Below are 27,750 nucleotides of genomic sequence, written 5' to 3' on the forward strand. Positions count from 1 at the left end.
AATATACTAGGAACGCCTTGTTTGACTGTTCAAATGTCTCGACAATGGATATTGAATTACTTGTGAAGAGAATCCACTAAATATATTAATAAATACATTAAAATGAGAGTAATATATCTATTCAAATATATTTGTAAAATTGTTTCAAGCATCTGAACTGAAAGTGCCCCTTGTTTCAAAGAGAGGAGGAAGAATTATTCACATTTCATTTATGGTCAGACGCAAATTGAAAACTAATCTGTAGCTACTAGTTGCATGGTCGTTTCTCTTGAGTTTTAATAAAATTTCATTTTCGTACCAAAAATGAAAGGAAAAATTCATTGGGCATGCATAGTAAGAATATAAAAATATCTTATATATTCAATATACGATGATATAGGTATGACTCCATTGTAAAAGCAAGTATCCATTGAAATTTTTTTTTTTTTTCGCGTTCAAATCATTTAAGCTCAAGTATGTGTTCAAATCATGATAATGCCATATACACTATATTAATCTTCCAAACACCATACAGATTTGAGCACTTCGATTCAATTAAAAAGGCGTCAAAGTGAATTATCACATATAATTCTGAAATATGATAAGGGGAAATATTATTAAAATTATTTTTTAAGGTCATGGTACAGCAAAAATGAATTAAATCAGGACCTGATGATACTCTCACTGAACAATTAGTTATTAAATTGCTTTTTCTTTTTTTTTTCTTTTTAATCCTAAAATACTTTGAATTTCCGCATACTACTTTTTACCAGAATGATTATGTAGACTGTAGAGTAACATAAAAAAGGAGGTTTATAGTGATACTGTTGAGATTAAACGTTCTTGAGCGCATCCTTTGGTGAATTGTCGACGACGCACACCCCATTTTCCGAAGCAATTACTGCTGTGCATCTGCAGTTTAACCGGTGAAAGAAGTAGAAGAAACAAAGAGTTATCACATCTGTCTAAAATTTTCTAGGTAAAATGGACAATTAAATGAAAGAACCAAAACAGAATTGCTCTTCAAAACCTTCAGAAAAACTCGAGGATAAAACAAACACAGCAGGCTGTTCTAACATATAAAGAATGGGATAAAATGTGATATATATATATATATATATATATATATATTTCGGAAGTTAAATGTGATTCATATATTACTAAAAGATGGCAATGCATAAGCATGCATACAGTTGTATATACAGCATATCATACACAGTACTTATGCATCCTATATTTAATCCAACACCCCTGCCTCCTTTTCCCACCACCAGAACTCTAGTGGATCATGAAAAGAGAGTTTGTCACGAAAAATTGAAAAATCCCTAAAAAATGGTTTTTGATAAGGAAAAAAGAAAAACAAAAGAACGGCGATAGAGGGAAGGTGATGAAGAGATTGAAAGCTGTCTGGACTTTTCTAATCTCACAAGTTAGATCATAATACTCCGACTGAAGAGAATAAAATAACACCAAGGAAATAGTACATGACAACCAACACTCGGCCATTAAGCTATTACACACACTTATTTTTTGCAGCTTGCTTAATATCCTCTGATAGTTTTTGCCTCGTATTTCTTAGTCAATGCTAAAGAAAATTGACCCCTCGTTTCGACAAAAATGTTTTAAAATGATGACATAACTCTCTCGTTAACTAAATGCTTATCCACCTCAATATGCCTAGTTCTATGATGCTGTGTTATATTGGAAGCGATGCTGATAGCTGCTGTGTTATAACTTATCACAATATAATCCAGTAGGATCCTCTGAGTCAAAGCCTCATTCCTTCAATATGATTTTTACCTAAAGATCTTCACAAATTGCGTGTATCGTTGCTCTAAACTCAACTTCTGCACTTCATCTACCATCAACCAACTGTTCCACACTTCGTTAAATCACTAGATTTCCACCTGCAGAAGTACAGTAATATTATGTTGATCTCTCATTTACCGAGTCTGACTAATGACTAATCCTTTTAGGACTACTTTTGAGAGACCGTGCTTGAAAACAAGAGGCCTTTCACAAGAGCAAATTTTAGGAATTGTACAGTGCTAAAAACTGCTTCCGGATGAGATGAACCGGGTGTGTGCATGTACTGACGACACTCGCAGCATAAGCAATAATAGATCTAGTGAAAGGTATATCGATAAGCTTACCTACCAATCTCTAGTATATCCTTGCATCCATAAAAAGCACTCCCACTGTCTTCACATAGGCTTCTGATTAAGCTCATAATGGTGTCTGTTATTCACAACCCAACAGTCCAGTCCTTTTTTTTTTTTTCAAGAGATCTAGGGTGCACTTTATGACAAATGGAGATGCCTCTTTCTGAACTGACTACTCCTGAGAAAGTACCTCAATTCTTCCAATTTTTTTATCTCAAATTCCTTAGCCAAGGAAGAGCAGTTTTTTAATTTGAAGGTCATTTCCAATCATCAGAATATTATCCAGAAATATAATAAGAGTGGTAGTTGTACCATGAAAATGGTTGACAGGGTGTGATCACTTTGACTTTGGGTATTTCCATACTCCAGAATAGCCCTTTGAGATCAATTAAACCAATCTCTTGAAGACTGATTCAACCCATATAAAGCCTTCTTCAATGTACATACTTTATCTTATGTGGATGAAGATGTGAAACATAGAGGACTACCCATATAAACCTCCTCATCCAAGTCACTATGGAAGAAAAAGTATTCATGTCCAACTGCTAAAGATGCACCCAAGGTTGGCTGCTGGAGAATGAGTTCGATGGAATTCATCTAGGCTAGACTCAGATAGAATTCATCTAGGCTACAATGGCAAAAGTCTCCAAGTAATCACTACCGTAAGTTTGAGTAAGACCTTCAGCCACTAACCTGGACCTCTATTTTCCTATAGAATCAACAGCCCCATGTTTCACAGTAAACAACCATTTGCAACGTCCAATCTCCTTAACTTATGAAAAGGTCACCAATTATCATGTGTTATTTTTCTTGACAGCTCTCATTTCCTCCAACATGTCTTCCATTTAAGTTTTGTTATGCATCTTCCAACTTGTGCAACAAACCAAGAAGACGGCTAGAAAGGCATAACAGGAGGGTGAGAGAGAATGATAAGATACAAAGTTAGAGATGGCAAGAATGCACAACTTCACAAACTGCAATAGGATTTTTTCATTAAACAATTAATTTGTGGCTTATAGAATTTTTAACTACAACCATGGATAATGAAACTAAGTTATTCCTTCCTAGGGAAAAAAATAATAATTATTGGATATTAATATTATCGATCAAAAAGATGATTAGAGGACCAATTCTACCCTACCAATTAGTGGTGTGCCAATTAAAAAAGGTGCAATCCCCTCTCTATGATATCCAATAATTAAGCAAAAATGATATCATCTACAAGGAAAAAAAAAAAAAAAAAAAAAGTCAAGAATAAAACAGTTTACAAGGGAACAAGATACTGACGGGATTCTGGAGATGACTCCATGGGCTACAACCCCATCAACTTTATCAAGACTCTCAGCGACATCAGCTGCAAGTAAAATCAACAACCTTCTAAGCAAAATCATGAAGCTTGGACAGAGATATTTAAAAAGATAACTATCATCATAGTAAAGCCCTACCAAGGTTTAGTATTGGAGATGTGAAAATAACATCAAGAACACTGTGCCCTTCTTTAGTTACTAGTGGGAACTCTCCTCCTAGTGGACCTGCATGCCCTACTGATGATCTCCTCCATACCTTCAATTTTATGAAGAAAAATTTGTAATAGAAAGAACTAGTACTTGAATAAAATATTAACCCAGCATGTCTCATCAACCTCAATATGAATTTCATTAGAATTAAACTGCATAAGAGACATGGTATTTGTAAATAATCTTCCCAAGCTCTCTAACATCGTAAAATCCAGATGTTGAACTTTTAGAAAATACTGTTGGTTCCCTTGACCAGGGATTGCCAAAAAAGAAAAGAAGAAGAAGAAGTGCATTTTTCTTACCCATCTGAAAAAGTATACATGTCTTTGAATTTTAATGATAGCATCTTGTAACAGAAACAAATTCTCCAAATTAAATAATTAAATCTAATTTAACCAGAGTCCACATTGGATGTGGAAGCCAACATACTTCCACAAAGTGTACCAATATTTCTTTGCCGCGACAAAATGCAATTCAACCAATCACATGCAGCCATGCAGGACTCTTCAATGTGGAAAAAAACTTGCTGGTTTTATGGTGAGGAAACTTGCACACCAGATGCAAAATCATTGGTCAGGGATATGAATGTCTCAAAATTTTGAAAATTATGTTGACCCAAAGGTTTCAACCTAAGGGCAATCTAGTAATTTTGATTATTACAAACCATTAATAGTGTTTAGGCACTAATCTTTACGTCGAGTGCTGTGCTAGATTTGTCACATTTCCAAGATTAACCTCAATGAAGCTACGAAGATCAAATCACATTCCAAGCATTCAAACACACATGAAGATATCTATGGACACAGAAATGACTTAAAGATCCAAAACGTCAAAGCAAGAAGCTTTCAAGTTGACTTGAACCTCAAAAGCCAAGAACGCAACTCAAAGCTCATGGAAGAAACCCTAAAGCTCAATGATCAATGCCAATGCTTGAAGAAATGGGTAGATAGGTTAGTGAGTGCTTAGGATTCATTGTCAAAGTACTTATGAACTCCTTTTGAAGCTCATCTCTATAGGATCATGCATATATACATCATTCGTATCTTATATTGATCCTTAATCAACCTAGAATTAGGTCATGACCTTCAATGATCCATTCATACTTGACCTAAAGGAATATAAGGCCAAAGACACCTCAAAGGTGATCTATATTTGAAATTAAGAACTTTCGGCAGCTTGGTTTAAAATTCCAGCTGACTGATAGAAGCTATAAATTGAGGCAGTAAGTATGCATTCTTGAAACCACGTTTCAGCAGCCTCAAAGATACTTTCAGCCGACAAGTTTAATCGTATCAGCCAACCTAAACAAGAGTCTCAGCCAACCGAAACTTGCCAGTTTGAACTATAACGGCTAGATTTGCATTTATAGGTGGAGGCAAATTCTGCAGATTTCTCTCTCTATAAAGGCTGTACATTTATGACGAAGACACACAACACTTGAGAGACATTTATGAGCATTCAATACGACATTTGATTTCTCTCTCATTTCATTCAATAGACTTGAGCTTCAACTTGATTTCATATCTGCTCTAGTCTTGTGAGCTTGTGCTTTGTATACCCATCTTTTGAGAGATACACTTGTATACACATTCTTTCTACAAACTACTTCAAAGGGTTGGTATGACCCAAAGGAAGTTTTTCTCTTGGCAAGAAGGAAGGAAGCAAGTTTGTTTCATTGTAAAGGTTTGCTCTACACCCGAAAATAAAAGCCATAGTGGACTTGGGAAAGTCTCAAGAGGGATCTTGAGCCGAGAAGTAGGAATTCCGAACCTCACTAAATCGGCGTGTCATCGTTTGCAATCTCTCTTTCCTTATCTCATATAATATTGTACTTGCTTTGCTTTATATTGCTATATTCATCTTGCACATTTTATAGAGATATTTGCTTGACTTGCTTTATTTTTAATCCGAAAATTTAGCCATTGTTTGCCAAAGACAATTCCCCCCAACCACACCCCCCGGGGCGCGCGGGGGGCCTTCCTCTCGAGTCTATTATTGGGTAACAAGTTACTTAAACCTCTACATATGAGAACAACAAGTCATCTTAGCAATGTCACGATATTTTGCAGCGATTATACCTCAGCATCACCAAGGAAAAGGTCATCAATCTCTTCAGCAGCTTCCATCCAGTTAAACTGAAATATAACTTTAAGGTGTTAAACGAAGTCTTTTTCTCTTATTGTGGTAACTAATTCCAAGCATATTCCAGATTACATGTGTGGAAGCTTACACAATTAATTAAAACTGGAACTGAACCATCTAGATCACCTTTGTACTGTTTTTCAGTGACAATGAACACTAGCTTCTCAGCTGCTTCAAGAATAGTCTGCAAGTGAAAAGAAAAGCAAATAGCCAGGAAGCAAGATCATAAAATCAAAGATGAAATTCCAATGCACGCAATATAAGTGTTTCTAAAGGACAAGATATACAAGCAAAATTGCTTTGAAGGTGTTCTGATCAAGAAAACAAGAGAGAAAATATCCACATATACAAATATTAAGCACTTCAACAAGCAGAATTACTTACGGCTATCTGAATAATCATCACAACATAGATTGAGTAACAATATCTTATGGGAACAGTCCAAAAAATGATAGTTTGACTCACTTTCTCTTGAATTATAGACTCCTCTGCTTGAGTTCTTCCACGTCCAATGACTGCCACAAGTGTTCCTTCTTCTATAATATCAGCATCACTAAACGTAAAATTAATCTACAAAATACCAAATTAAGGACATATTATGCAACGGTATAAACTTTTCTTCTTCATTTTTTGGTAGGTAACGGTATAAACTTTACAGGAACATCATACAGAATTATGGATTTAAAGTCATATAGGAGCACCAGTCTATAATAACTTTCAAAGACGACTTCTGAAACAATGAACAAATTTAGTAAAATTTTCTTAGCTGTCTGATTCAAGTAACTAAATCTATATAAATTTAGTTAGAATATGTTATAGACTTTTGTAATTGAAATATCCAACTTCAAAATGACAGATAAAATTGAGCTTTCATACTAGTCTGTTAATTTTTTTTACATTATTGAGTTCAAAAAGACATATATTTTTCAATGTAATGTTCTCTTTTTCCCCTTTTTTTTCCTTTTTTTTTGTGTGTGTGTGTGTTTGTGTGTGTGTGTGGATTAATCAACTATAAATATGGACCCAACAGGTATGTTACTGTGTGTGCTTTCAGATTAAGATGCAAAGAGAGCTGTCCAAAACATGTAAAACTCACAAGCCACAGCTAAAATGCAACCGAGTTATTGGAAATTTAGAAATAATGCACACTTGTGGACAATCTTGGTAGCTATCCAATGGAATTCCTGCCTTTGCTGCTTCACTCGCACTACCAACAGATCTGCATCATACCAATGCTAATTACACTTGATGAAAAATTATCACATTCGGTAGAAAGTCTTAAAATCACACCAAGACAGGATTGTTGGACACATAGGTTCTAGCTAAGACAGTTGAAGAAACCAAAGGCAAAAGACTGCCTAAGGCTGTGTAGCCTAGTGGTATCTCCTTTACCTCCCAAAGGAGATGGTGAGGGTTTGAGTCCTCGTAGGGAAAAATGGGTGTATGAGTATCTTGCCAATTAAAAAAATAAATAAATAAAGAGGCAGAAGACTGCATAAAAATTGTGTGTTGCCTTGATCCTTTAGGGACTAGACTGAGAAGAGAATGTGCATAAGCAAAACACGAGTAATACATGGAAAGGTTATATCTTTGTTCTCATTACATGACTTGTATGCTACATAGAGCATGGTGCATGAAGTGACCCACACGATTTTGATAGAACATAATAGCAAATCCTCAGATGGAGTAGGGCCTATACATTATTCTTGATTTGCTACACGAACAGAAAATTACCAAACACAATACAATCAATTGCCCACACAGACTGGGTAAAATCAATGTAAAAATGGGGATTTTAGTTCTTAATATAGTTGCTGAAACTATCAGACAAACTTATTTGATGGGAGATAACAATTGTAAGTTATTTTTTTTCTCATTTTTTGAAGGAGGTAAGGAATAAAGAAATGGACCCACGTGGGTATCCCTATTATATCTTGTATGGCACCAGCCCGAAGTTGTCGACCCAAATATTGTATTGCCATACCAGAAGCAAGGCCAGATCCTAAGCCAACCACCATGCCACTTCTGACGTATGTATCCACCTAGAAAATAAAATTTAAAAAGCACCACAATTCAGTAACTACAAAGAAGAAGAAAAAAAAAAATGGTAGGAAGTGAATTTCAAAAAATTGAACCTTTATTGAATCCAGTATGGTCATTTCAAAGCAAATCCCTAAACTACTCTGTTCTCTTCTAGCTAAACAAGAAATGTTCAATAGAAATAGACAAATCAATGCTAATATCAATTACTAAAAACAAAAAAAAATATATGAGTGCAGATGTAGTTTATGATGTCAAGATTCCCTTTCCCACAAAAACAAACACAATAAATCTCATTATCGGATATATGCAAATAATTATAACCCAGTGCTTCTACTCTACCTCAGAAGTGAAAGGTTGAGGGTTCAAATTCCCGTAAGGACAAGTGGGTGTCTGAGTTATTTGCCTAGGCAAAATATATAATTCAAAATTTTCACACATTGGGCATAACCAAGTTGATATGAGGATTTAAAATCAAGCTAGATATTCCATGTATTAAAGGGATTATCCACATCTCCAAATGGAATACATTAATGGGTACATAACCAAACAAAAATTGTGTAAAGGACAATACTGATAATAAAAGATCCAAAAAAAAAAAAAAAAAAAAACATTATTTTTCATGTCTATGACCAGTATATTGAACACAGAAGCAAAAAAAAAAAAAAAAAAAAGCAGCATAAAATTGAAGAGCAGTTTGAATGAAGGAATCATAGTTGATATGGAGATGTTACTTACTGTGTGCTTGGCAGCTGCTTCAAGGAGGCGAGCATTGTCGGCGAGACTTGAGCGAGTGATGGTAGGAAGAGAATTGGTTCTTCGTGTGGAAGAGGCCAAGCCCAGACTCTTCTTGTTTGTTACCTGCATATGCATATTTAGGTAGGAGGATAAGCAAGGAAGCAAAGCTGCTGGTGATGCCATTTTGATCTCTCTCCTCTCTCTTTCTCCCTCTCCTTCTGACCCTTTCTTACCCAGAAGCCAGAATCCCGGTTCTGATGGATAAGGAAATTTTAACCGGCGCCACCAGCTACAAGGGCCCGTTTGTTTTGATGGAAAACATAAGAAAATAAAGGGAATGATTCAGATGGATATGTTTTCAATTTTGAAATTTTTTTTTTTTTTTTTATTTTTTTTTTTTGTCTCTCTCTATGTATTACTGTATCTTTTTCAAAATAAAAAAATAAAAAATAGTTAAAACTTCTCTCTTTATTACTATTACTGTATCTTTTTCAAAAAAAAAAAAATAGTTGGTTAAAACTTTTTTTTTTTTTCCTTTCATTAATCAGTTAGGGTGTGTTGGTAGGGTTGATTTGGAGGGATAGGGAGAGAAAAGAAAAGAGAGGATAGTGTAAGTTTGTGTTTGGGTAACTTAAATAGAGGAGGGATAGGGAGGGATAAGGAGAGATAGGGAGGGATAACTATCCCTCCTTATCTCTTATTTGCTTTCTCATCAAAATTGAGAAGATAGGGAGAGATAGTGAGAGAAAGGATAGTGATTTTAGTGGTATTTTGATAATACCAAAATTAGCCTCCACAAATCAATACATAGATTTATTATTCCATTCAAGTCCCATGGTTATGAAAGGGTAAAAAAATAATTTGTCTATTATCCTTTCTTTTCTTTTCTCCCCTCTATCTTATCCAAACAAAAATAACTATCACTTCTTTTCTTTTCTCCTGTCTATCCAAACACAAATAGAAATTATTACTATTATTTTCTTTCTTTTCTTTTCTAATACTATCCTTTCTTTTGTTTTCTTTTATCTCATAACTAATACTATCCGAACAAACCCTTAGCACTCAGCACTATTTTTTTCTTTCTCCCCCTCTAAAGTAATGTCATCTCTTTCTTTTTTTTTCTCTCTTTCTTATTATACCAAACGGTATGGACTCTCAAAAAAGTGATACATACCACTTATGTTCTCTTTGTATTTATGAAAAAAAAAATATATTATTATTAAGTTTGTAAGTTCAATTAAATTTAGACATAATCATCTATCCTCTCACTGTCATGGACAAAAAAAAAAAAAAAAATTGTATGGAGTTAAAAAAAAATTGATTTTTTTCCCTTTATAGTCATCTTTATTCTTACAGAAAATCGTTGATTTCTTTTCCTTTATAGTCATCTTTATTCTTACAGAAAATCGTTGTTAGAACAGTTCCATAGTTTAATTGTGGATTTCTTTTTTTTCCTTTATAGTCATCTTTATTCTTACAGAAAATCGTTGTTAGAACAGTTCCATAGTTTAATTGTGGATTTCCATAATTATCATCTGTGATATTTTTTTTCCTCTATAGTCATATTTATTCTTACAGAAAATCGTTGTTAGAACAGTTCCATATTTTAATTGTGGATTTCCATAATTATCATCTGTGATATTGTTTGGGATTAAATTTTTATAGTGTTGGACTCAAGTGTTAACTCTTTGTTTAAATTAGGTAAAGCAGGACAGGATGAGATGGAATCAAATTTTGGTGGGTTCAGACTTCAGATCTTGGTCACAACTCACACCATTAACATCCCTATACCTCATACAGTTATATACATGTACACACACAATTTTGAAATGGAAAGGTTTTTTTTTTTTTTTTTTTTTTTAATTGGTATCAGGAACTCACCTAGGCAGAGCTCTTTTGGGATCCACCCTAAACTACAAATTTGGGGATGCAATCGATGTTGAAATGAAAAGATTGATACCATAGTATTAATGTTTCATCTACGTATCAAAACAACTTGTTAAGAACTCAACCAATAATGAAAAACGATGGATCACCCCCAAATAGGTATTTGAAGAGAAAAATCAAATTAAGTAAATTAGATTTTCTATGGTTGAATTTTATTATAATAGTTTTATTTTTTATTTCTTTTTAAATGGATAAGAAATTTGTACACCACTTTTACCCTGGTGGGATTTGAACATTTGTGAGGGAATAAATCAAAGTCAAACCATGTAAATGCATGTGGACGGTGAAAGTTTATAATGTGCTTTAATTTTAAGAAATCGGTCTTTGGTGATAGATTATAATATGCTTTAATTCTAAGAAGTTGGTCCCATCGTTATCAAGAAAATATACATCATTTTTTAATTATGAAATTCACTTCACTTACACACCCACAAAATGCTTAATTTCGGATCCCAAAATAAAACAGCTTTGGGCTTATTTTTTATTACTGGCTGATTACTTATTTTTATCTCATGAGAGGTAATTTTTTTACCTTTTGCTAACAAAAATAATTTTCTCTTATTTTTCTTCCACAATTATCCATTATGGCCTGAGCAAAGTTGTAAGAGAAGAGAGAGTGAGTGCATGAAAAGAACAGGGGAAATTTTCGGAGCAAACCAAATCTTAATACGAGCAAACTACATTTGCATTTTATTTACTAATAAAATATAATGCCGCAAAGTATGGCATACATAGGAGAAACATTTGCTTTAAATCAACAATCAAATTTTTTAATTTTTTTTTTTAGCAATTACAAGATAGTTACCACAAAGCATAGAGCAACAACAACAAAAAAGAAAAAAGAAAAATACATGGCACCCAAAAGAAAGTTGATAAATATTTAAAATACTTGAAACTAAAATAACCACATCAACGATGTCACACTAAGCTCGCGCTCTTATAATAGTTTATTTCATATTTAAACTTTCATAGATCTTAAGCAGGAGGTGCTGGTGGTGTAAGGAAAGGGTTGGGGGGAATGGTGATTGGAGGGAATGGAATAGGGAATGGAGGCAAAAGTGCTGCTGGTGGTGCAAGGAAAGGGAAGGGGGGAATGGTGATAGGAGGGAATGGAATAGGGAATGGAAATTGAGGAATTGGTGGAAATTGGGGTAGTGGTGGCAATTGAGGAATTATAGGGGTAACCGTGGCATCCGGGGGAGTATCTAGGGCATCCGGAGTGTCCAGAAGAGTATTCGGGACATCCGAGAGAACAAATGTATCCGATTGAGGTGACAAATCATCAAAAATACCGAACTCCTCCGCAATTCCATTTTCTTCCTTCAATATGCGAGCATCACTGTGACAGACAAAAGTGCTAGCCACAGTCAAGCTAAACAAGAAAATGAACTTGAAGTTGGAGATCATTTTAACAAGGTGAATATAAAACACAGAGTGTAGTTTGATGGAAAGAGAAGCACTCTAGGGGTGTTTATATAGAGATGAAGAGATGCTAGGGAATTAATGGACTCTTTGACTGAGAATATGTGTCATTGATGACCCCACTGATTTTTCTTTTCCATAATCATAGCGACGGTTACTCGTTAATACGAATAGTTATTAACTTATTAATGATGAATTGAAAATAAACAAGAAAGAAAAAGAAATTATAGGTGGCACTCTCAATTCTTTAATTTCAATATTAATCTATTCATAGTTAGCTATTATTGGGATATTATACAATGGAGAGATTGCAAAATAAAATCAAATGTGGCCCTTTAATTATGCATCTAAAAAATCCATATTGTGATTACATTAATGGTTGTTAATGATGATTTAAAAAAAAAAAAAAAAAAAAAAGGAAATTACATTTTGCCCCCTCAATTTCTTTCAATATCCTATCTATAGTTAAGTGTCACGTTATCTTATTATTCTACTTTTGATGAATAATGAATTGTGACTGCATAGGGACATGATTGTAATTGTAATGCTACCGAATGAAAATATAATTTTTTTTTTTTAAAAGCTGGAGAAAGCAAAGTCAACAATATTTTATTAATTAAATATACAAAGAGTAATAATAGAAAGCTTGATAAGTCAAACACATTCTACTACCTGATCATGAAAAGAGTAAAGGTAGAATCGAAAAAAATAAAAAACATGGAATGTGTAATTTGTCCAAATTTTAAATACATTTAGTAAAATTTACCAAAAATAAATGAATGTTGTTGGTCCCTTGAGGCTCTCATCTATTGGTTGTAATACTTTCTTCTTATTTTTTTCCCTCTTTTTGTCTTTTTTTCATTTCATTTTTCAGTAAATATATTATTTAAGTTGTATTCTCAATTTCTCATATATATTTTTTACGGTTATATATTTTTCATTTTGAAATGTTATATTAAGAATGAAAAAACACTAGATGAAGACATTTTTATTAAGATAAACCTTAACGGAGCTTCTTTAATAGGTTAGATATTTCTTAACGCGTATTGTGGCCAAAAGTTAGGCTCTATTAAAAACGAAAAATTGCAACATGAAAAAAAAAGTTGAATAATGTCATAAATTTACAAATTTATGTCTATGAAACGTTTCAAATAAAATTTTATTAAGTTTAAACAAATTGGAACCAACCAATAACACCTTAAATATATTTCAGTAAAAGTTCCAAGTGTGCTAGAATATTAATCATTTCTTTCTAGGTTGACATTTTTTGTTATTCTTAATCAAGAGGATAAAACAAATTGATATTTTTTTTTAATGAAAATTTAGGTTATTTTGTTGTTGTTAGAACTTGATTGTTTTGTCACACCCAATTTTCTTCGGTCATGTATTTTATTTTTAATTTTAACAAAAAAAAATACACCCACACACCACTTTACGATAAAATACACAAATATGTATGAAATCTTTCAAAAAAAAAAAAAAAAAATATGCATGAAGTACACCATATATTGCTGAAAACGATAAATTAAAACGTTGGCATACCTACCAAAAATTACTATCACCCGAGAAAAGAGGAAAAGAGAGGGGAAAAAAATACATATTAACAAACTATCAAAAAGAAAAATACATGGCACACAAACGAAAGTTAACAGGTACGGGAAATAGTTGTGACAGTTTTGAAAGCTTTACGCAGGAGGTGGGGTAAGGAAAGGAAAAGGGAAAGGAAAAGGAGGGAATGGAGGGAAAGTGGGCATCGGAGGAAGAGGGGGAATTGGAATACTTGGGATTTGAGGAATTGGGGGTAGGAGTGGAATATCAGGTTTTTGTGGAAATGGGGGTGGTAGTGGAATTTGAGGAATTATTGGGGCAAACGGTATATTTGGTAGAGGTGGCAAACTCTTCATCTCACCCAAATTCAAACTTACCTTATTCTTACTAGACTCTCCCGTCTTTTTTCTATTTCCATTTCCTTCCATCTGTTTTGACAGTCCAAGTCTGCCAGCATCACTATGACAAACAAGATTGCTAGCCACAATCAAGCTAAACAAGAAAATGTATTTCAAGATCATTGTTGGTAGCTAATTATAGTAAACCCTAAGTAGAATTATAGAGAGAGAAACACAGAGATGATGTCCAGCTTCGATCTCTCACGCTAGGGGTGCTTATATATATATATATATATATATACACACACACACACACACAGAGAAAAAAGCTGTGTGTATGACTCCTAGGATGCATGCATGGTTGGGAAATTAAGGAGGGCTTCGAGGGTTGTGCCACCGATTAAGAGCAAAAGAATTGAAATGAGTGCCAATTTACTACTCTTTACTCTTATCAGATATCTCTGGTTCGTGTACTTGGCAATCAATGTGCTGATAAGCTTACACTTCATGAACGGATTCACATTTAGTTTTTTAAAAATACTAAGAATTCGGACCAGATTGACTACTCATAGGAGTGCTAACTACAGGCCATAAATGCAAGTGTGCATGCATTACATGGCGTGTCACTTGTCCATGTAAAAGAGGCTTGTATAAACCGCCAGCAGATCAACGAAGATGTAGCCTTGGAGTGGTAATGTTTGACACAACACATTAACACAACTCAAACATTAATAAATTTGAGTTTAATTATATTTGTGTCATGATCGTGTCGATTTGAATTGACATAATAATTAAACGTGTCAAATAATTGTGTCGTATTTGTGTAAAAAATGACCTATTTAACTAAATTTGTATTGTATTTCATGTAAAAAAAAAATGATTTTAACGCGATCTTACTTATTTTAAAAACGTGACATTAGTTCAAAATGGAGCTAACTCTACCCTTGCGCGACTATCTTGAATAAGATTTGAAACAAAAAGTTATCCATAGAATAATTACTAATGAGGAAAAAAAATATGACATGAAAAATTTATAACATTGCCCATTACACATTGGCATTCTGTAATGTGATTTATTCGTAAAAACATCAATATATTGTTAGAACGTTAGATATTTTATTAGACATCAATATAGGAAAATGCAAAAAATAAAAAAATATAATAATAATAATAATAATAATTTATATATATATATATATGTATATATATATATTATGTTAAATCTAGAAAATTGAACTAGAAACTTAAGATTTTATTTTAATGCACATATTGGATCATGGGAAACAATTTTAAGTAGATGAACACTTGTGAATGAAAGTTAGATTCTGTTCAAAAGAGTTAAAATAATTTTTCTAGCTTATTAAATTGGAACCAACCAATAACAAGTTATATATATATTGTTTACTTTATATTTAACAATTTTAGTAAAAGTTCCAACTAACTTTTTTTTTTCATAAGCAAAGTTCCAACTTCCAAGTTGTGCTAGAATATCATTAACTAATAATTCTTGAAAATTATAACTTCTAGGTTTGTCATTCTTGATTATTCTTAATCAAGAGGATAAAATAAAAAGTCAGAACAATTTAATATTTGCTTGAAAAAATAGTTTACCATTTTTATTTTTCAACATTCTTGTCACTTATTATTATAATTATTATTATTTGGCTATCTGAAAATTTATGTCTCATTTGAAAAGTCAATATAAAAAATTGTATATTTTTTTAAATAGTCTTGGTTTTTTTTTTTTTTTTTTTAAAGTCTAGCTAATAATATAAACTTTTAAGCCTCAAATAAGTAGTTTTGAAATTTCAAAAGAATACCATGATTTAAATACATACATGTTGGAAGAATAAGAATCTTGTAACTAAGTTGAGTACAAAAATAACTAATGTATTTAACCACATATGACACTTGGGCCTAGAATATGGGTTAAAAAGTTCGACCCAAGTGTCATTTTTCTAGACCTATTTGTCTAGTGACCCGAAGAATTTTTATCAAATATGTCTGAGGGCCCAAATAATTTTTATCCATTTGATGCTCAAAGAGTAGTTCTCATCTACTGCATCAAAGATAAAAATCCACCTATAATTTTTTTTTTGGAAAAAAAAAAAAAAACATTTTCTCTATATAAATAGGCTCGAAAAATGAGCTTTAAGAATCATTTTGTTAAGATTATATTTGTTTGAGCGTAATGGTAGTAAAATATTTATAATAAATATATACATATATTAAAATTTAACAAAAAATAATTTACTCATCAATTTTAGATGAATTATTTTACATTCACAATCGAATGGAATCAATTTTAGACAAATTATTTTACATTCTCAACCGATGGAATCCACTTCAATCTCAGTAGAGACTTTGTCAAACACGAAAAAATAAAAATAATAAAAAAAAATATTTTACCTAAAAAATAAAAATATATTTAAAAAATTTCCAAAAATATTTTACAGAGCCTAAAATAAAATGTGTTACGATTTTATACCCAATCTAAAGGAAAGTTTTAAGAAACGAAGCGTAAGCTTGGAGTCCAAAAACGCAATAAAAGTGGGGTTCGGTTTGAGAAAGACCGATAGTAACTCAGCCATGGCTGCTTCAGATCCCGAAAAGCTGATCAGCAAAGCCGATAAACTGTCAGTCTCTCTCTACATATATATACACATATATATAGTATTGTATATCTATATGTAATTTTTGTTTCTATTGGACTAAGTTTTACTTGAATGATTTGGTTCAATATTTCCTGAAATTGAGTCTCAGTTTTAGTCTGTTATACTAATTGAAACAATCTAGGTAGATGCACTTGGATAGAGTAGAAAGATAAAAATGAAGTAGCAAATATCGTCTGGGTTAAATCTAATTAGAACAGGTTCAATAGATTTATATTGATTAGGAATCATACTCTAGACGATTAATAATGAAATGTGTTGGTGGTAGATGAATAAAAGTATATGATCGGAGAAATTATTGTTTTGCAGAATATTATTTTTATGATGTATAAAATTATTATTGGTTTTGCTGAAATTAGACCTTGATCTCATGGCCAGAAATTATAAATTCTAAACCAGCCAAATAGAAATAATAATAACAATAAAAATAGAAATTATTTTTAGCTAGAAGTTTCTCGCTACATATATGCAATCTCTGATGCTTTATAGTTTCCTTTTATTTTGAAAGTAATAGAACTACTGCTTGTCGTTTTGCTGATGCCGAAACCTAGATCTGGCAGCTTTATATTGAAGATACTGTTTGAAAATAGGGTGTGAAATCTTCATGCCAATGCGGGTTCTTTAGCTTTACCCATTTCCTGTTTAGCTATGAGGGCACATTGGAAGAAGAAATGAAAGCAAATAATAGCAAAGTAAAGAGCATCATCAACTTTTTTTGTTATTGGTGTATTGAGGAAGGATGGAAGAGAGGAGGGATATAAGAAGTTGCACTTGTTTCATTGGAAGAGAGGGAGGAAGCAACGAGGGATGAAGCTTCCCTCCTAGCTCATGTTTTTGGAAAGTTTTTTATCAATCCAAAATTGGGCAAAAGAGAGGAAGGAAAGAAAGAAAAGTTACACTATAAATATGTAATACTTAATTACTTACAAAATCAGTTATTAAACCTTACTAAAATTCTCTTACACGTATAGTAAGGGTATATTTGTAAAATAATATAAAACTCTCATTTCCTTCCTTCCAACAAAAAAAAAGAAACTGTCACATCATCATCCATCCTTTCTACTATCAATTCCATTCAACCAAACAAAAAGAAAGGAAGACACCTTCTCTTCCCTAGGTATGCCTCATACTGTCATACATCCCTCCCCCTCTCTTCTATCCACTTTTCCATCCCTCCAACCAAACAGAGTATATCTGATGATGGAATAATGGATGGATTAGGATCATAATGGTAGCACCTTGTAAGTTGAAAGTTGGTGGTTTCTTTCCAGTTACTATTGCATTTCCACTTGTTATATCGACATTGCTTTTCACTCAAATAACATTCCTTACTCTTTCAGTATCAACTTCTACTGTGTGCTTTGATAGAAGTGGATTTTTTTTTTTGCCCTTTTTTGCACAAGCAAGATGGTTGAGCTGTTGAGGTAAACCAATTCGAGATAAAATGATTTGGCTTTCTTTGCAAGGATACCTTGCCTACTTGGGGTGCTGGAGGAGAAATCTAGGGATTGAACTAACCTTCTGTAATTTTGCACAAAGTAGCTGCTTTCATTTCGAACTTGTGTGGTTAAAGATCGCACAAATAGTATGAGAAATATAAATTGCCAGTAGATTTTCTTTATTTATTTGCATGTCAGAAGTTTTGAATTATGTTCTAAGTTGAATTAGAAAAGAGAAGTTAATTTCAATATATGGAATTCTTTTGAGAGATGATCAAATAATATTATTATATGCACATACTGTTATGTCTTTGTTAAGTTGATGAAGAAAAAAATAATTTTATGTTCTTCATGGGGAAGAAATTTTTTATTTTATTTTATTTGTTAGGTCCAAAGAACAATCTGTGATTCTGTATTTATCAAACATGTCAGTTTGTCTTTTTATGAAAATTGATTACTTGGATCTCCCATTTTCATAGAACAAAACTCAGTATGACAAGGTGGAGTGCGGATTGGAAGAGTGCCACTGCTTTGTATGAGCAGGCTGGTAGGTATTTTATTTTTGTGCCGGTAAAATTCAAATTATTTATAGTATGATATTGAAGTGCAAGTTTTGTATTATTTCAGTTACTCCAAAAGTATATATATATATCGACAGGGTACTTATAAAAAAAAATATATATATATATATAGACAGGGCTTTTCATGCATATCTAAGATTTATTCACAAAGGTTTGTTCTTTGTTGTAGCCATTGGATTTAGGCTTGCTAAAAAGTATGACAAAGCGAAAGAAGCCTTTGAGAAAGCTTCGAAAGGGCAAGAGATGCTTTCTTCGTATCCTCATCTTTTTGTCGGCGTTCTGCTTATACTTCTGTTGTCATCTGATCTCAAATTTTGGTAGTGTTTGTTTTTTGTTGTTCAATCCTTAACAAACAAACCAGGCCTTGGGATGCTGCTAAGCATATGGAGTCTGCTGCTGCCATGGCAAAGGAATTAGACAACTGGGCTCAAGTTGCTGACTTTTACAGAAGGGCATCTGAGTTATACAACGAATGTGGACGATCACAACCTGCATCCGATGCTCTCGCCAAAGGTGCTCGGTAGGCATCTGCTTTATACTCTTGGTATTGTACCTTAAACTCCTGTTCTAATTCTATGTTTTCTAAATTCAGTGGACATTCTTCGTGGGTAATTTAATATTATGGAACTTTTGATATTCGCATTGTGGAGACTTAACAGCTAGTTTGTATGTCTTGTTAAAATTTAATGGCATTGTTGACTTTCATATGACATTTTCTGTGTAAGAAGGATGATATTCACATTGCTTTATACTCTTGGTTTGATCTAGGAGTGCTTTTATGAGTATGCAAGGTCTCAAAAAACTTCACAATCTCATAAACAATTCCTGTATTATCTACTTGTCCTTCCTTCTTTAAGTAATTTCTTATTTTTCCTCCCTTTTCTTTTATGTAATTTTCATCACTTGGAAAAAGATTAGTCTCCCGAGGATCTCCCATTGAGATGCACTGATGGTTGTGCTTGTGCTTGTCCATACCTGTTTTCAGAATGAGTGTTTTTTTTTCTTTCTCCCTTTTAATCTCTTTCTCCATTTGGGTAAAATGAAGGAACTATAACTTAATCCCAATAGATTCTTTTAATGTTCTACCTTTTACTTTCATGGGTTCTATAGCTTAACTATCAAGTTAATACTGTCTTTGATGACCAATATATTACTTCTATTCAGTGTTCTGGTAGATGCTGCACCTGATGAAGCTATTCAGCTGTACACTGATGCTTGTGCTATGCTTGAGGAGGATGGCAAGGAACAAATGGCCTTTGATCTATATCGTGATGCTACAAGTGTTTATATAAAGCTTGAAAAGTAGGAAAATCTTTCTTTCTTTTTTTAACGAAGATACAGTCACTCGATTTTTCCTGTCAAATTGTTTCTAGAATCCTCATATTTTAATCGAACATCATCTTGTTTTTCAGATTCTTTTTTACATGCATTGCCTGCATTTAATGTGCTACTTAATTGATGTATGAATATGGTTTGCTGTACTTACAAGAAAAGTCCCCATTGGTAGCTCACCAGATTACAGTTGACATATTATACGATACACTGTGAAAGTCTAATACTATCCACAGGATTCCATTATGTGATTTCTCTAGAATAGTAGAAACTTGCATGGGGGTACATTTGTACTAAAACTACCTCACTAGTTGCGTCATTGCCCCAAGGGCAAAGAGAAAATTAAAAATTGGAGGACAAGTATATCAAAATCTATGTTAGACAACTGATTTATTAAGTAGAACAGAAATTGGACATATATTCTATATATCTTAAATAGAAGAGCAAATAGAAATCAAAGTGTGGGAACGTCAGTTGATTGCACTATTATCTCGATTCCCTTAACTGCAGAAGTCAACCTAGGCTGCATGAATGCTTCTAAAGGGTGGATGACCCATGTCCCTTAATTATTTTTTCTTTTTTGGTTATTGTCGCAGTAGTAATCAAGCTCCACAGATGACTGTCAACTATATATGATGTACTTAAATGATTTTGTCTTACTAAAACTATTATTAAATTCACATTTTACAATCATTTAAGCTTTGTTTTCTCATAGATGATTTTGGCATGCAGGCAATGTAGTTATATTTATAAATGTTATGGTGTTCCATACTATGCTTTATCTATATCAATACAACTATGTCCTCACATCTCAGGCATCATAAATTTGTCATTTTTTGTACTAAACTTTTGTTTCTTATATGATCTTGGATTCATACCAAGACAATGCTGGTCAAATCATTATTTTGTTAAAATCAACTTGTAGTGTTGTCAAACATTAGGAGATCCAAGGTGTGGCATGTATTACACACGCAGTTTTTAGCCTTTAATTCTGTGGTGTGAGGGCAACTTGGGCATGGTGATCCCAACCGCTGACTGTATGCATCAGCACCACCAGCAAATGTTGATTTAGACACCTCCAGTATAAATGTTGGAGTTCTTGTATATATGTAAATTACTGTTGATCTGTGCTGTTTTCTTTTTTTCATTTTATAAGCATTATTTATGGATTTCATTATCTACAGGTATACCGATGCTGCAACTTACCTATTGAGATGGGGAGTAGCAGCTGATAAGTGCAATGCTAAGCATAGCCAGTGCAAGGTGTGAAAGTGTGTGTGGTTTTTTTTTTTAATCTCTTGTAGCCATTTTCATTTACAGATGTGCCTATGTACATGTAAAGTTGGTAAAAGATTTAAAAATAATTTATTTTCATCTTTTTAGTGAACTCAAGGGATACTACACTAATCAAGTGAGATTAGTTATTCATAAAGCGTTATTCTGGCTTAAATCAAAGTTTGACTTTTTTTTTTTTTTATTTAAATTTGAGGTTGACTTAAATTCGTATAATCGTATCCTTTGTTTGTGATTTTTCTTGTCTCCCTTTTTCCTAGTTGGATACTTTGTGTATTATACACTGATACTTGTGCTCATGATTAAACCAAATTTCAATTTTTTGTGAGGGTCATCATACTAGGCTTCTTGTATATATGTTGGACATGGGCACTCTTCTTTGTGTCCTTGCATAGTTCCTAATTTTTTTTATTTAAACATGATATGTGATTTAATTAATTTGGAATACTTTTGTCATGTACTATCTAGAGGATAACTTGACAACATGCTTTTATATGTCTGCAAAAGTGACAGTACTTTCAGTAAATGTATGCCTAACTTGCATGTGAGTGATACATGCTGAGTTCTCTCTCCCTCTCAAAGTAATTGTTTGTATAATTTTTAAGAAGTGCTGTTTGGATGTAGGCATATCTTAGTGCAATCATTGTGTACCTTTATGCTCATGACTTCAAGCAAGCAGAGAAGTGCTATAACGACTGTTGTCAGTAAGTGCAAAATTTATCACTGCAATTTATGGCTTATAATATGTGTGTGTGTGTTAGCTTTAGTTATGTACTCACTTCGTGATACTTTTGAATTATGGTGCCCAAATAATCGTAAGCTTTTCCTTCTTTTGATCGATATTAGAATAGGTAACACAATTGTTGTGCATAACAAAGAATCTCAATTGAAAAATGAAACAGGCATGTATTGCATGTGTCTGTGTGAAGATTCTCAAATGATAAAATCTGAGAAGCACCCACATGCCCAACTGGGCTGCCGTACCAGTGTCGGGCACGTGTCTGACACGCTGCTAGAAGATTTTTTTTTATTTTTTTTACATTGAACAGGCCGTGGGACATGTTGGGGATACAGTGGCGGACACGCCAACAACTGTTTGGAGTTTTTTTTTTTAGGCCGAAGTTGCAGATTGACGTTTTATATATATATATATATATATATATATATATATGTATGTATGTATGTATATGTATCCATACAAAGTGATGTATAAAATTGGAGATATCTAAATATGTGAGAGATAAATCTGAGAGAGCCGTGATTGAAAGAGATAGTGAAGGGAGAGGTGAAGAGAAAGAGATGCCATTTTTCTAGAGAAAGTAACAGGCACAGACTACAGAGAGGTGATAAGAAAGAGAGTGAGGAATAGAGGGATCAAAATCTTATCTTTTTATTTTTATTTTTATTTATTTTATTTTTTACACCACTTTTGGATAGAAAGGTAACTTTTTGATATATAGATAGGTAACTTCACTTCCATATTTTGCAAAAGAAGTTGGGCTTTTGAGTTGGCCTAATTTAAATTAGTTATGTTTATGAATATAAATTATAATTTGAGTAAAAATTAAATTTTTATATATAATAAAAAATTATAATATTATTTTATTGCCGTATCCTTGTTGTGTCCTATTTTTTTGAAATTTTCCGTATTGCCATGTCCGTGTCGTACCCATGTCCCGTGTCCGTGTCCATGTCCATGTTCATGTTCATGTTCATGTCCGTGCTTCTTAGGATAAAATGATCCACAAATTCCTTCTTCTTGAGGTTTATTTTGACAATTGTCTTATGGTATCTTCTCCTGTACTTCCATTCTGCCTTTCAGCTTTTGGTCTGTTCTTCAATTTGTCGTTAGATAATCCCATGAAATAATCAAATTAGTAATATAGGAACAGTTAATCAAAACATCTTCAACTTTTTTAAAATTTCCTCTTTCTTCCTTTCATTTTATTCCTGTCAACAAGTCATTAGAGGATAGTGCTTGGTGAAATGGTAAAATGATCAAGCTGCCAGGCCGGAGAAAACTGTTTGAGTAATAGAGCAGTCAGAGCCTATAGTAGCTTGTTTTGACCTGCGGTTTAAATGAAGAAAAGGACACACCACTCAACCCTGCCTTCCATAAAGAGCAGAAGCATGGAAAAAGGAAGGAGACCATGGAACATCCTTGGCATAAATTATTCCAAATGTTAGGTTTGTATCCGTTCAACCCCTTATAACACCCTGCATTGGCAGTATCAACATTAAGTGATGGCCTTTTAACATTTTTCATCATTATGAATATAATTGCTAATCAAAATGTTATCAAGCGCATGGACTTTAGGGGAAAAACAGTGACGAAAGTTGGCAAGAAAAGCCTTCTAATAGATTTAGTCCATAATAGTTTGTCTCTAAGTTAGTCATTGCCAATGGAATTACATTATTGAAAGTGATTCTATGGCATTACGAATCTAGCTTCCAATGTCCTGTTTCATGTCTAAAGGGATATCCATGACCAGGCTTAGTAGATGTGGGTATTAACTTAATCTTCTAGTCATTTCAAAATCTTCTGAATTTAATGCTTCTCAACACTTCATTCTCTGACTTTTCCATCATGTTCTAACAGTGTTCCTTTTATATTTCGGTCCAATGTGGGTCTAGAAAGCATGTGCCGAGTTGCTCTTATCATATCAAGTGTCTTTATTGAATCAATTTCTCACAACCATCTCAAATCAAATTCCTTTTGTATCTTTCCATACATTTTCACAATGCTCCTAGCCATTGAGTTTCCTTTCCTATCAGGAATATGTTGGAGATGAGAATTACATCCAACTGTGGAGACAGTTTGATGAAGGTATATATGAAAGATAAGGGTACGAGCTACGCTTATGATGTAGCTCAGTTGATAGGCCGTAGTCTTTTATTTTGAATTTTCTAGTTTTTTAATCTTATGTTGGTTATTTATCATAACATATGATGTGAGGGAGATCCACATCCTTAAGTAGTCACATAAAAAGCACATGGCATTTTCAACTTAAATGATTTTGGTAACTTGTCACAGCTTGAGGATGAGTTTATTCAGGTGGAGTCACTTGTAGAGGATGATACAAAGCTCCACATGGAGTTGATGGTGCCATCTGGACTCCCCTTAGGCTAACTTAAGTTGCAGAGTAATGGTGTTTTCAGCAGAACCTTTTTCAGTTCATTTCTGCCAAAGTGACCACAAAAGAAAAACTAGTTATAGGTTTTCATCACTTATACTCATGAAGGCCCTTAAAATGGATTCTTAAATTCTGCTTGTTTATGAGTTATTGCATCACCTTACAGTGAAGAATTGGAATTTCGCGGCCATGAGATTATTGGTCTTTAAAAGGCTCTCTATGCTTGTCCCATTAAATTTTTTCCTAAGAATAGAGTGCATACCTTAAGATGTTAAAAAAACAGTAACATTTCTTTTTGCATTCTTATTTTCATATGCATGAGATTTTAATGGATAAAGGTCGTACAGTCGTACTTTGACTTATTTTTGGCCTCTCCTTTGCAGGGTTGATGCTTTTTTGAGTAGTGATCAGAATCGCTGTGCCAGTAAACTTCTTTCTGCCTATACAGAAGGTGATGTCGAAGAAATCAAACGTGTGGCTCAGTCAAACATTATATCAAATCTTGACCACATGGTAGATATTTTGAACCATTTGAAATCTATTGTTTGTTACGTACTGCATCATCAACCCATCTCATGTCACATTGTAAAAACCGGGTTTAGTTTTACTTGTTCATCAGTTGATATTTCATCCATAATTCCTGTTTCTTTCTTTCTTTCTCCTTTTTGTTTTTTGGTTGATAAGTATAATTCCTGTTTACCTCAGTATTTTTGTTGATATTGATGCATAACCAATTTTTCTTTCTTGAAAGGAGAGTAAATTATTTTTGATGGTCTTGGTCATTCTCAATTTATTACTTTCAACTTATACTAATACATATTTTGTTAACAATACTGTTTTGTCTTTTAACATGCGCAAGCTGGGTCAATAAGCTGTTCTAATTTCTATTACCTATTGGGACTGCAATATGGAGCTCACTTTTGCCTAGTTGAACTACTTATAAGATATTTTTATTGAACTTCCTGCTCATCATTCAATCTTCCTTAGCTTAATATTAGATTCCTTGGTTAGCTGTGGGAGGTTCTTTAATTGTTATTTTGAGTTACCACACTATACACATCATCCTTCACAGTATCTTTTTTCTTCATAGCTTGTACATGTATCTAGTAAGCTCATCATTGACAGGCAGAAACTATTTTGCGTGTAACATAGAACTCTTCCATCATAGCAGTGATTGTGAGCAACAACAAAAATATTAATAATTTTTTTTCACATAAATTGATTCCATAAAAATCAAATTTCATCAGAAGCTTTGTCTTGAATTGTAGGGGAAAAAAAATAAATTCTTATTATATCTGCAATGATCTGGCAAAAGAGGGATTAGTTAGAGTAAAATTTTTATATAACAAATTACTCTTTAAGTTGTGCACTTACTTATTCCCTTTTATGACCACCAAGGGTTATGGAAGGTTGAGGGTTCAAGTCCGCATAGAGGTAAGGTGAGTGTGAGATATATGCCAAGACACACACAGAGACACACACACAAAAAATATATATATATATATATATATATATATATATAAAGAAATTCCTTCCTTTGCATTAATTCTGTAAGATTGGATGCATACAACACAAATCTCCAAGTTGTGATTTGTAATATTTTGTTCTATCCTTTGTTATGACAAATTAATTTTGCGTGTTATATTACTAGGGTCAGATTTGCCCCCCTCATTTTCATCCAAATAGTTCAAAAGGTTAAGAGTCTGCTAGATTACAGCATAATAATAGTCTTAGTGTTGCATTTTTTTCAATATATACATAGATACACAAATGCTTGCGCGCACATACACGTGTGTATATATATTTGAATTTGGAAAGGTGGACAGGATGTAAATCTGGTAGTTAGGGAAGAAGTCTGCTCTCTTTAACCCAACAATTTAAAAGTTTCTGTTAATAGTGTTATCATTACTATTGTTGATGTTATTATTAGTTATTGTTTGGGACAAAGATGAGGATGATGGTGATTATTGGTTATTAAAATTTTATGAGTTAGGAAAACGCTTTTAATTATATGGATGGATTCAACTGAGTTGAAATTTCTGCAGATCATCAGGCTTGCAAGGAAGCTCCCTATGGGTGATGTGAGTGCACTAAAGAACGATGCAGCTGACGAACAAGAAGCATTGGACGAAGATGACCTCACCTAATTTATCCTATTCAGCTCGACATGATTGACAGACTTTGTTTTACATGTGTGTGGGTTATTCCTGTGCTTTTATGTGCTAAATATGAACACAAAACACAAAGGTGCAGTATGATATATACGGAGTGCAATTGTTTAATGTTACTGAATGTAACATACAAGTCTTGAATAGGGAATTCTTTTTTTTTTTTTTTTTTCTCTCTCTAAAGGGGAACCAAAGCATATTTGCTTTCAGTTTTGGTTGATATGCAGCAGGAACCTGGAATTGCTTTGGCATATTTGCCTTTCCCACTATCCTTTCTCATTCTAGACACTGGATCTTTGTACTTGTCATATTATATATTTGCATATAAGATTTTAATTTTGTTGCAACAATGGGACCTCCTTCTGTGCTTATTTGTTTGAAATTACATCAATTTATATTGAAATGTTTTGTGCTTCCTTATTTTAACAGAGCTTCTACCTACATACGGCAATGCTTTTAACAGTTTAGAATCAATTCTGGCTACTTGGTATGTGATTGTTGAGTCACTGCATCGCCTGTAACTGATTAGTGAAGAGAATTGGCGGGAAAACTCCAAATCAGAAAATCCGAGTCTTCCCAGTCTTGAATTTGAGCACAAATGGACATGAATAGACAAGATAATCAAACTGCTAAAGAGACAGCAAAATTAACTTAATAATGTCGACGCAGATTAACTAACAATGTTAGTGACCCCGAAGATTCATGTTAGATAAGTGCGAAAGAGGGATGAACGGAGTAGTAGTTAAAAATGATAAGTGCGAAAGAGGGATGTAGTAGTTAAAAACGATTTTGTTTTTGTTTTTAAATAAAAATTCCAATATAAGAGGAGACATGACTTATTTTAAGAGGCTGCTCTTTTCTAATATCCATTTGTAAGCTCGTCCTTTACTTCAAAGGTTGAGTTATGATAAAATAAAATAAAAATAATAAAAAGGGTTACAATGTTACTACCTAATACACTGAAATGGGTCTCAACATTTGAAAAAAAAAAATCTGTTCAAAACTTCTCTTTGATTCGTTATATTTTCATTGGCCGGGCATGCTAATGACATGGTATGCCCGGGTCACCCTATACCTAATCATCTCCGAGGGAAGTCCAAATGAACCAATCTCAAGGGAAGGCCACATGAACCCATAGTTGCATCTCATCACAACTCCTCCCCCTTATCCACAAGATCAAAAAATAATGATCTCCTCAGCATTCAACTTCTGGAAGAAAGAGATCAACTCTGGTTGGGTGAAAAACAAGCTAGCACTTATCACTGATTTACTCGTAATATTTCTAACAAAGGGAATAA

The 27,750-nt window shown here is 33.2% G+C and overlaps 3 protein-coding genes across 3 annotated transcripts; 1 reads left to right on the top strand and 2 right to left on the bottom strand.

Moving 5' to 3' along the window:
* Positions 1-447: 447 nt before the first annotated feature.
* On the bottom strand, positions 448-8,899 carry LOC132312523 (probable ribose-5-phosphate isomerase 4, chloroplastic). Its single transcript, XM_059810917.1, has 9 exons — positions 8,579-8,899; positions 7,715-7,842; positions 6,950-7,019; positions 6,266-6,370; positions 5,889-5,984; positions 5,737-5,793; positions 3,587-3,704; positions 3,429-3,495; positions 448-891 (listed from the first exon to the last, which is right to left on the bottom strand). The coding sequence occupies exons 1-9, from the start codon at positions 8,759-8,761 to the stop codon at positions 813-815; spliced, it is 903 nt and encodes a 300-aa protein (XP_059666900.1). The 5' UTR covers positions 8,762-8,899; the 3' UTR covers positions 448-812.
* A 2,601-nt stretch (positions 8,900-11,500) lies between these two features.
* LOC132280036 (proline-rich extensin-like protein EPR1) lies at positions 11,501-11,932 on the bottom strand. The gene has a single exon (XM_059782142.1). The coding sequence runs from the start codon at positions 11,930-11,932 to the stop codon at positions 11,501-11,503; it is 432 nt and encodes a 143-aa protein (XP_059638125.1).
* Positions 11,933-16,321: 4,389 nt separating this feature from the next.
* LOC132312558 (gamma-soluble NSF attachment protein) lies at positions 16,322-26,624 on the top strand. The gene is made up of 9 exons (XM_059810964.1): positions 16,322-16,469; positions 18,424-18,491; positions 18,695-18,779; positions 18,887-19,045; positions 19,690-19,827; positions 21,042-21,120; positions 21,775-21,854; positions 24,668-24,797; positions 26,330-26,624. The coding sequence occupies exons 1-9, from the start codon at positions 16,423-16,425 to the stop codon at positions 26,429-26,431; spliced, it is 888 nt and encodes a 295-aa protein (XP_059666947.1). The 5' UTR covers positions 16,322-16,422; the 3' UTR covers positions 26,432-26,624.
* The last annotated feature ends 1,126 nt before the right edge of the window (positions 26,625-27,750 follow it).

Source organism: Cornus florida, unplaced genomic scaffold (genome assembly GCF_030987335.1).
Source record: "Cornus florida cultivar Cherokee Brave unplaced genomic scaffold, ASM3098733v1 CherokeeBrave_3.0.0_Hap2_Chr01, whole genome shotgun sequence".
In the NCBI taxonomy this organism is placed as follows: Eukaryota; Viridiplantae; Streptophyta; class Magnoliopsida; order Cornales; family Cornaceae; genus Cornus; species Cornus florida.

Excerpts from the sequence above, each read along its gene's own strand:
- LOC132312523 (XM_059810917.1), bottom strand. The coding sequence starts at position 8,761 with ATGGCATCACCAGCAGCTTTGCTTCCTTGCTTATCCTCCTACCTAAAT. Across the intron at positions 5,985-6,265 it reads AGTCTATAATTCAAGAGAAA|ACTATTCTTGAAGCAGCTGA; the intron begins GTGAGTCAAACT and ends TTTCACTTGCAG. Across the intron at positions 3,705-5,736 it reads TTTTCCTTGGTGATGCTGAG|GTATGGAGGAGATCATCAGT; the intron begins GTATAATCGCTG and ends ATAAAATTGAAG.
- LOC132312558 (XM_059810964.1), top strand. The coding sequence starts at position 16,423 with ATGGCTGCTTCAGATCCCGAAAAGCTGATCAGCAAAGCCGATAAACT. Across the intron at positions 19,046-19,689 it reads GCTCTCGCCAAAGGTGCTCG|TGTTCTGGTAGATGCTGCAC; the intron begins GTAGGCATCTGC and ends ACTTCTATTCAG. Across the intron at positions 21,855-24,667 it reads TGCTATAACGACTGTTGTCA|GGTTGATGCTTTTTTGAGTA; the intron begins GTAAGTGCAAAA and ends TCTCCTTTGCAG.
- LOC132280036 (XM_059782142.1), bottom strand. The coding sequence starts at position 11,932 with ATGATCTCCAACTTCAAGTTCATTTTCTTGTTTAGCTTGACTGTGGCT.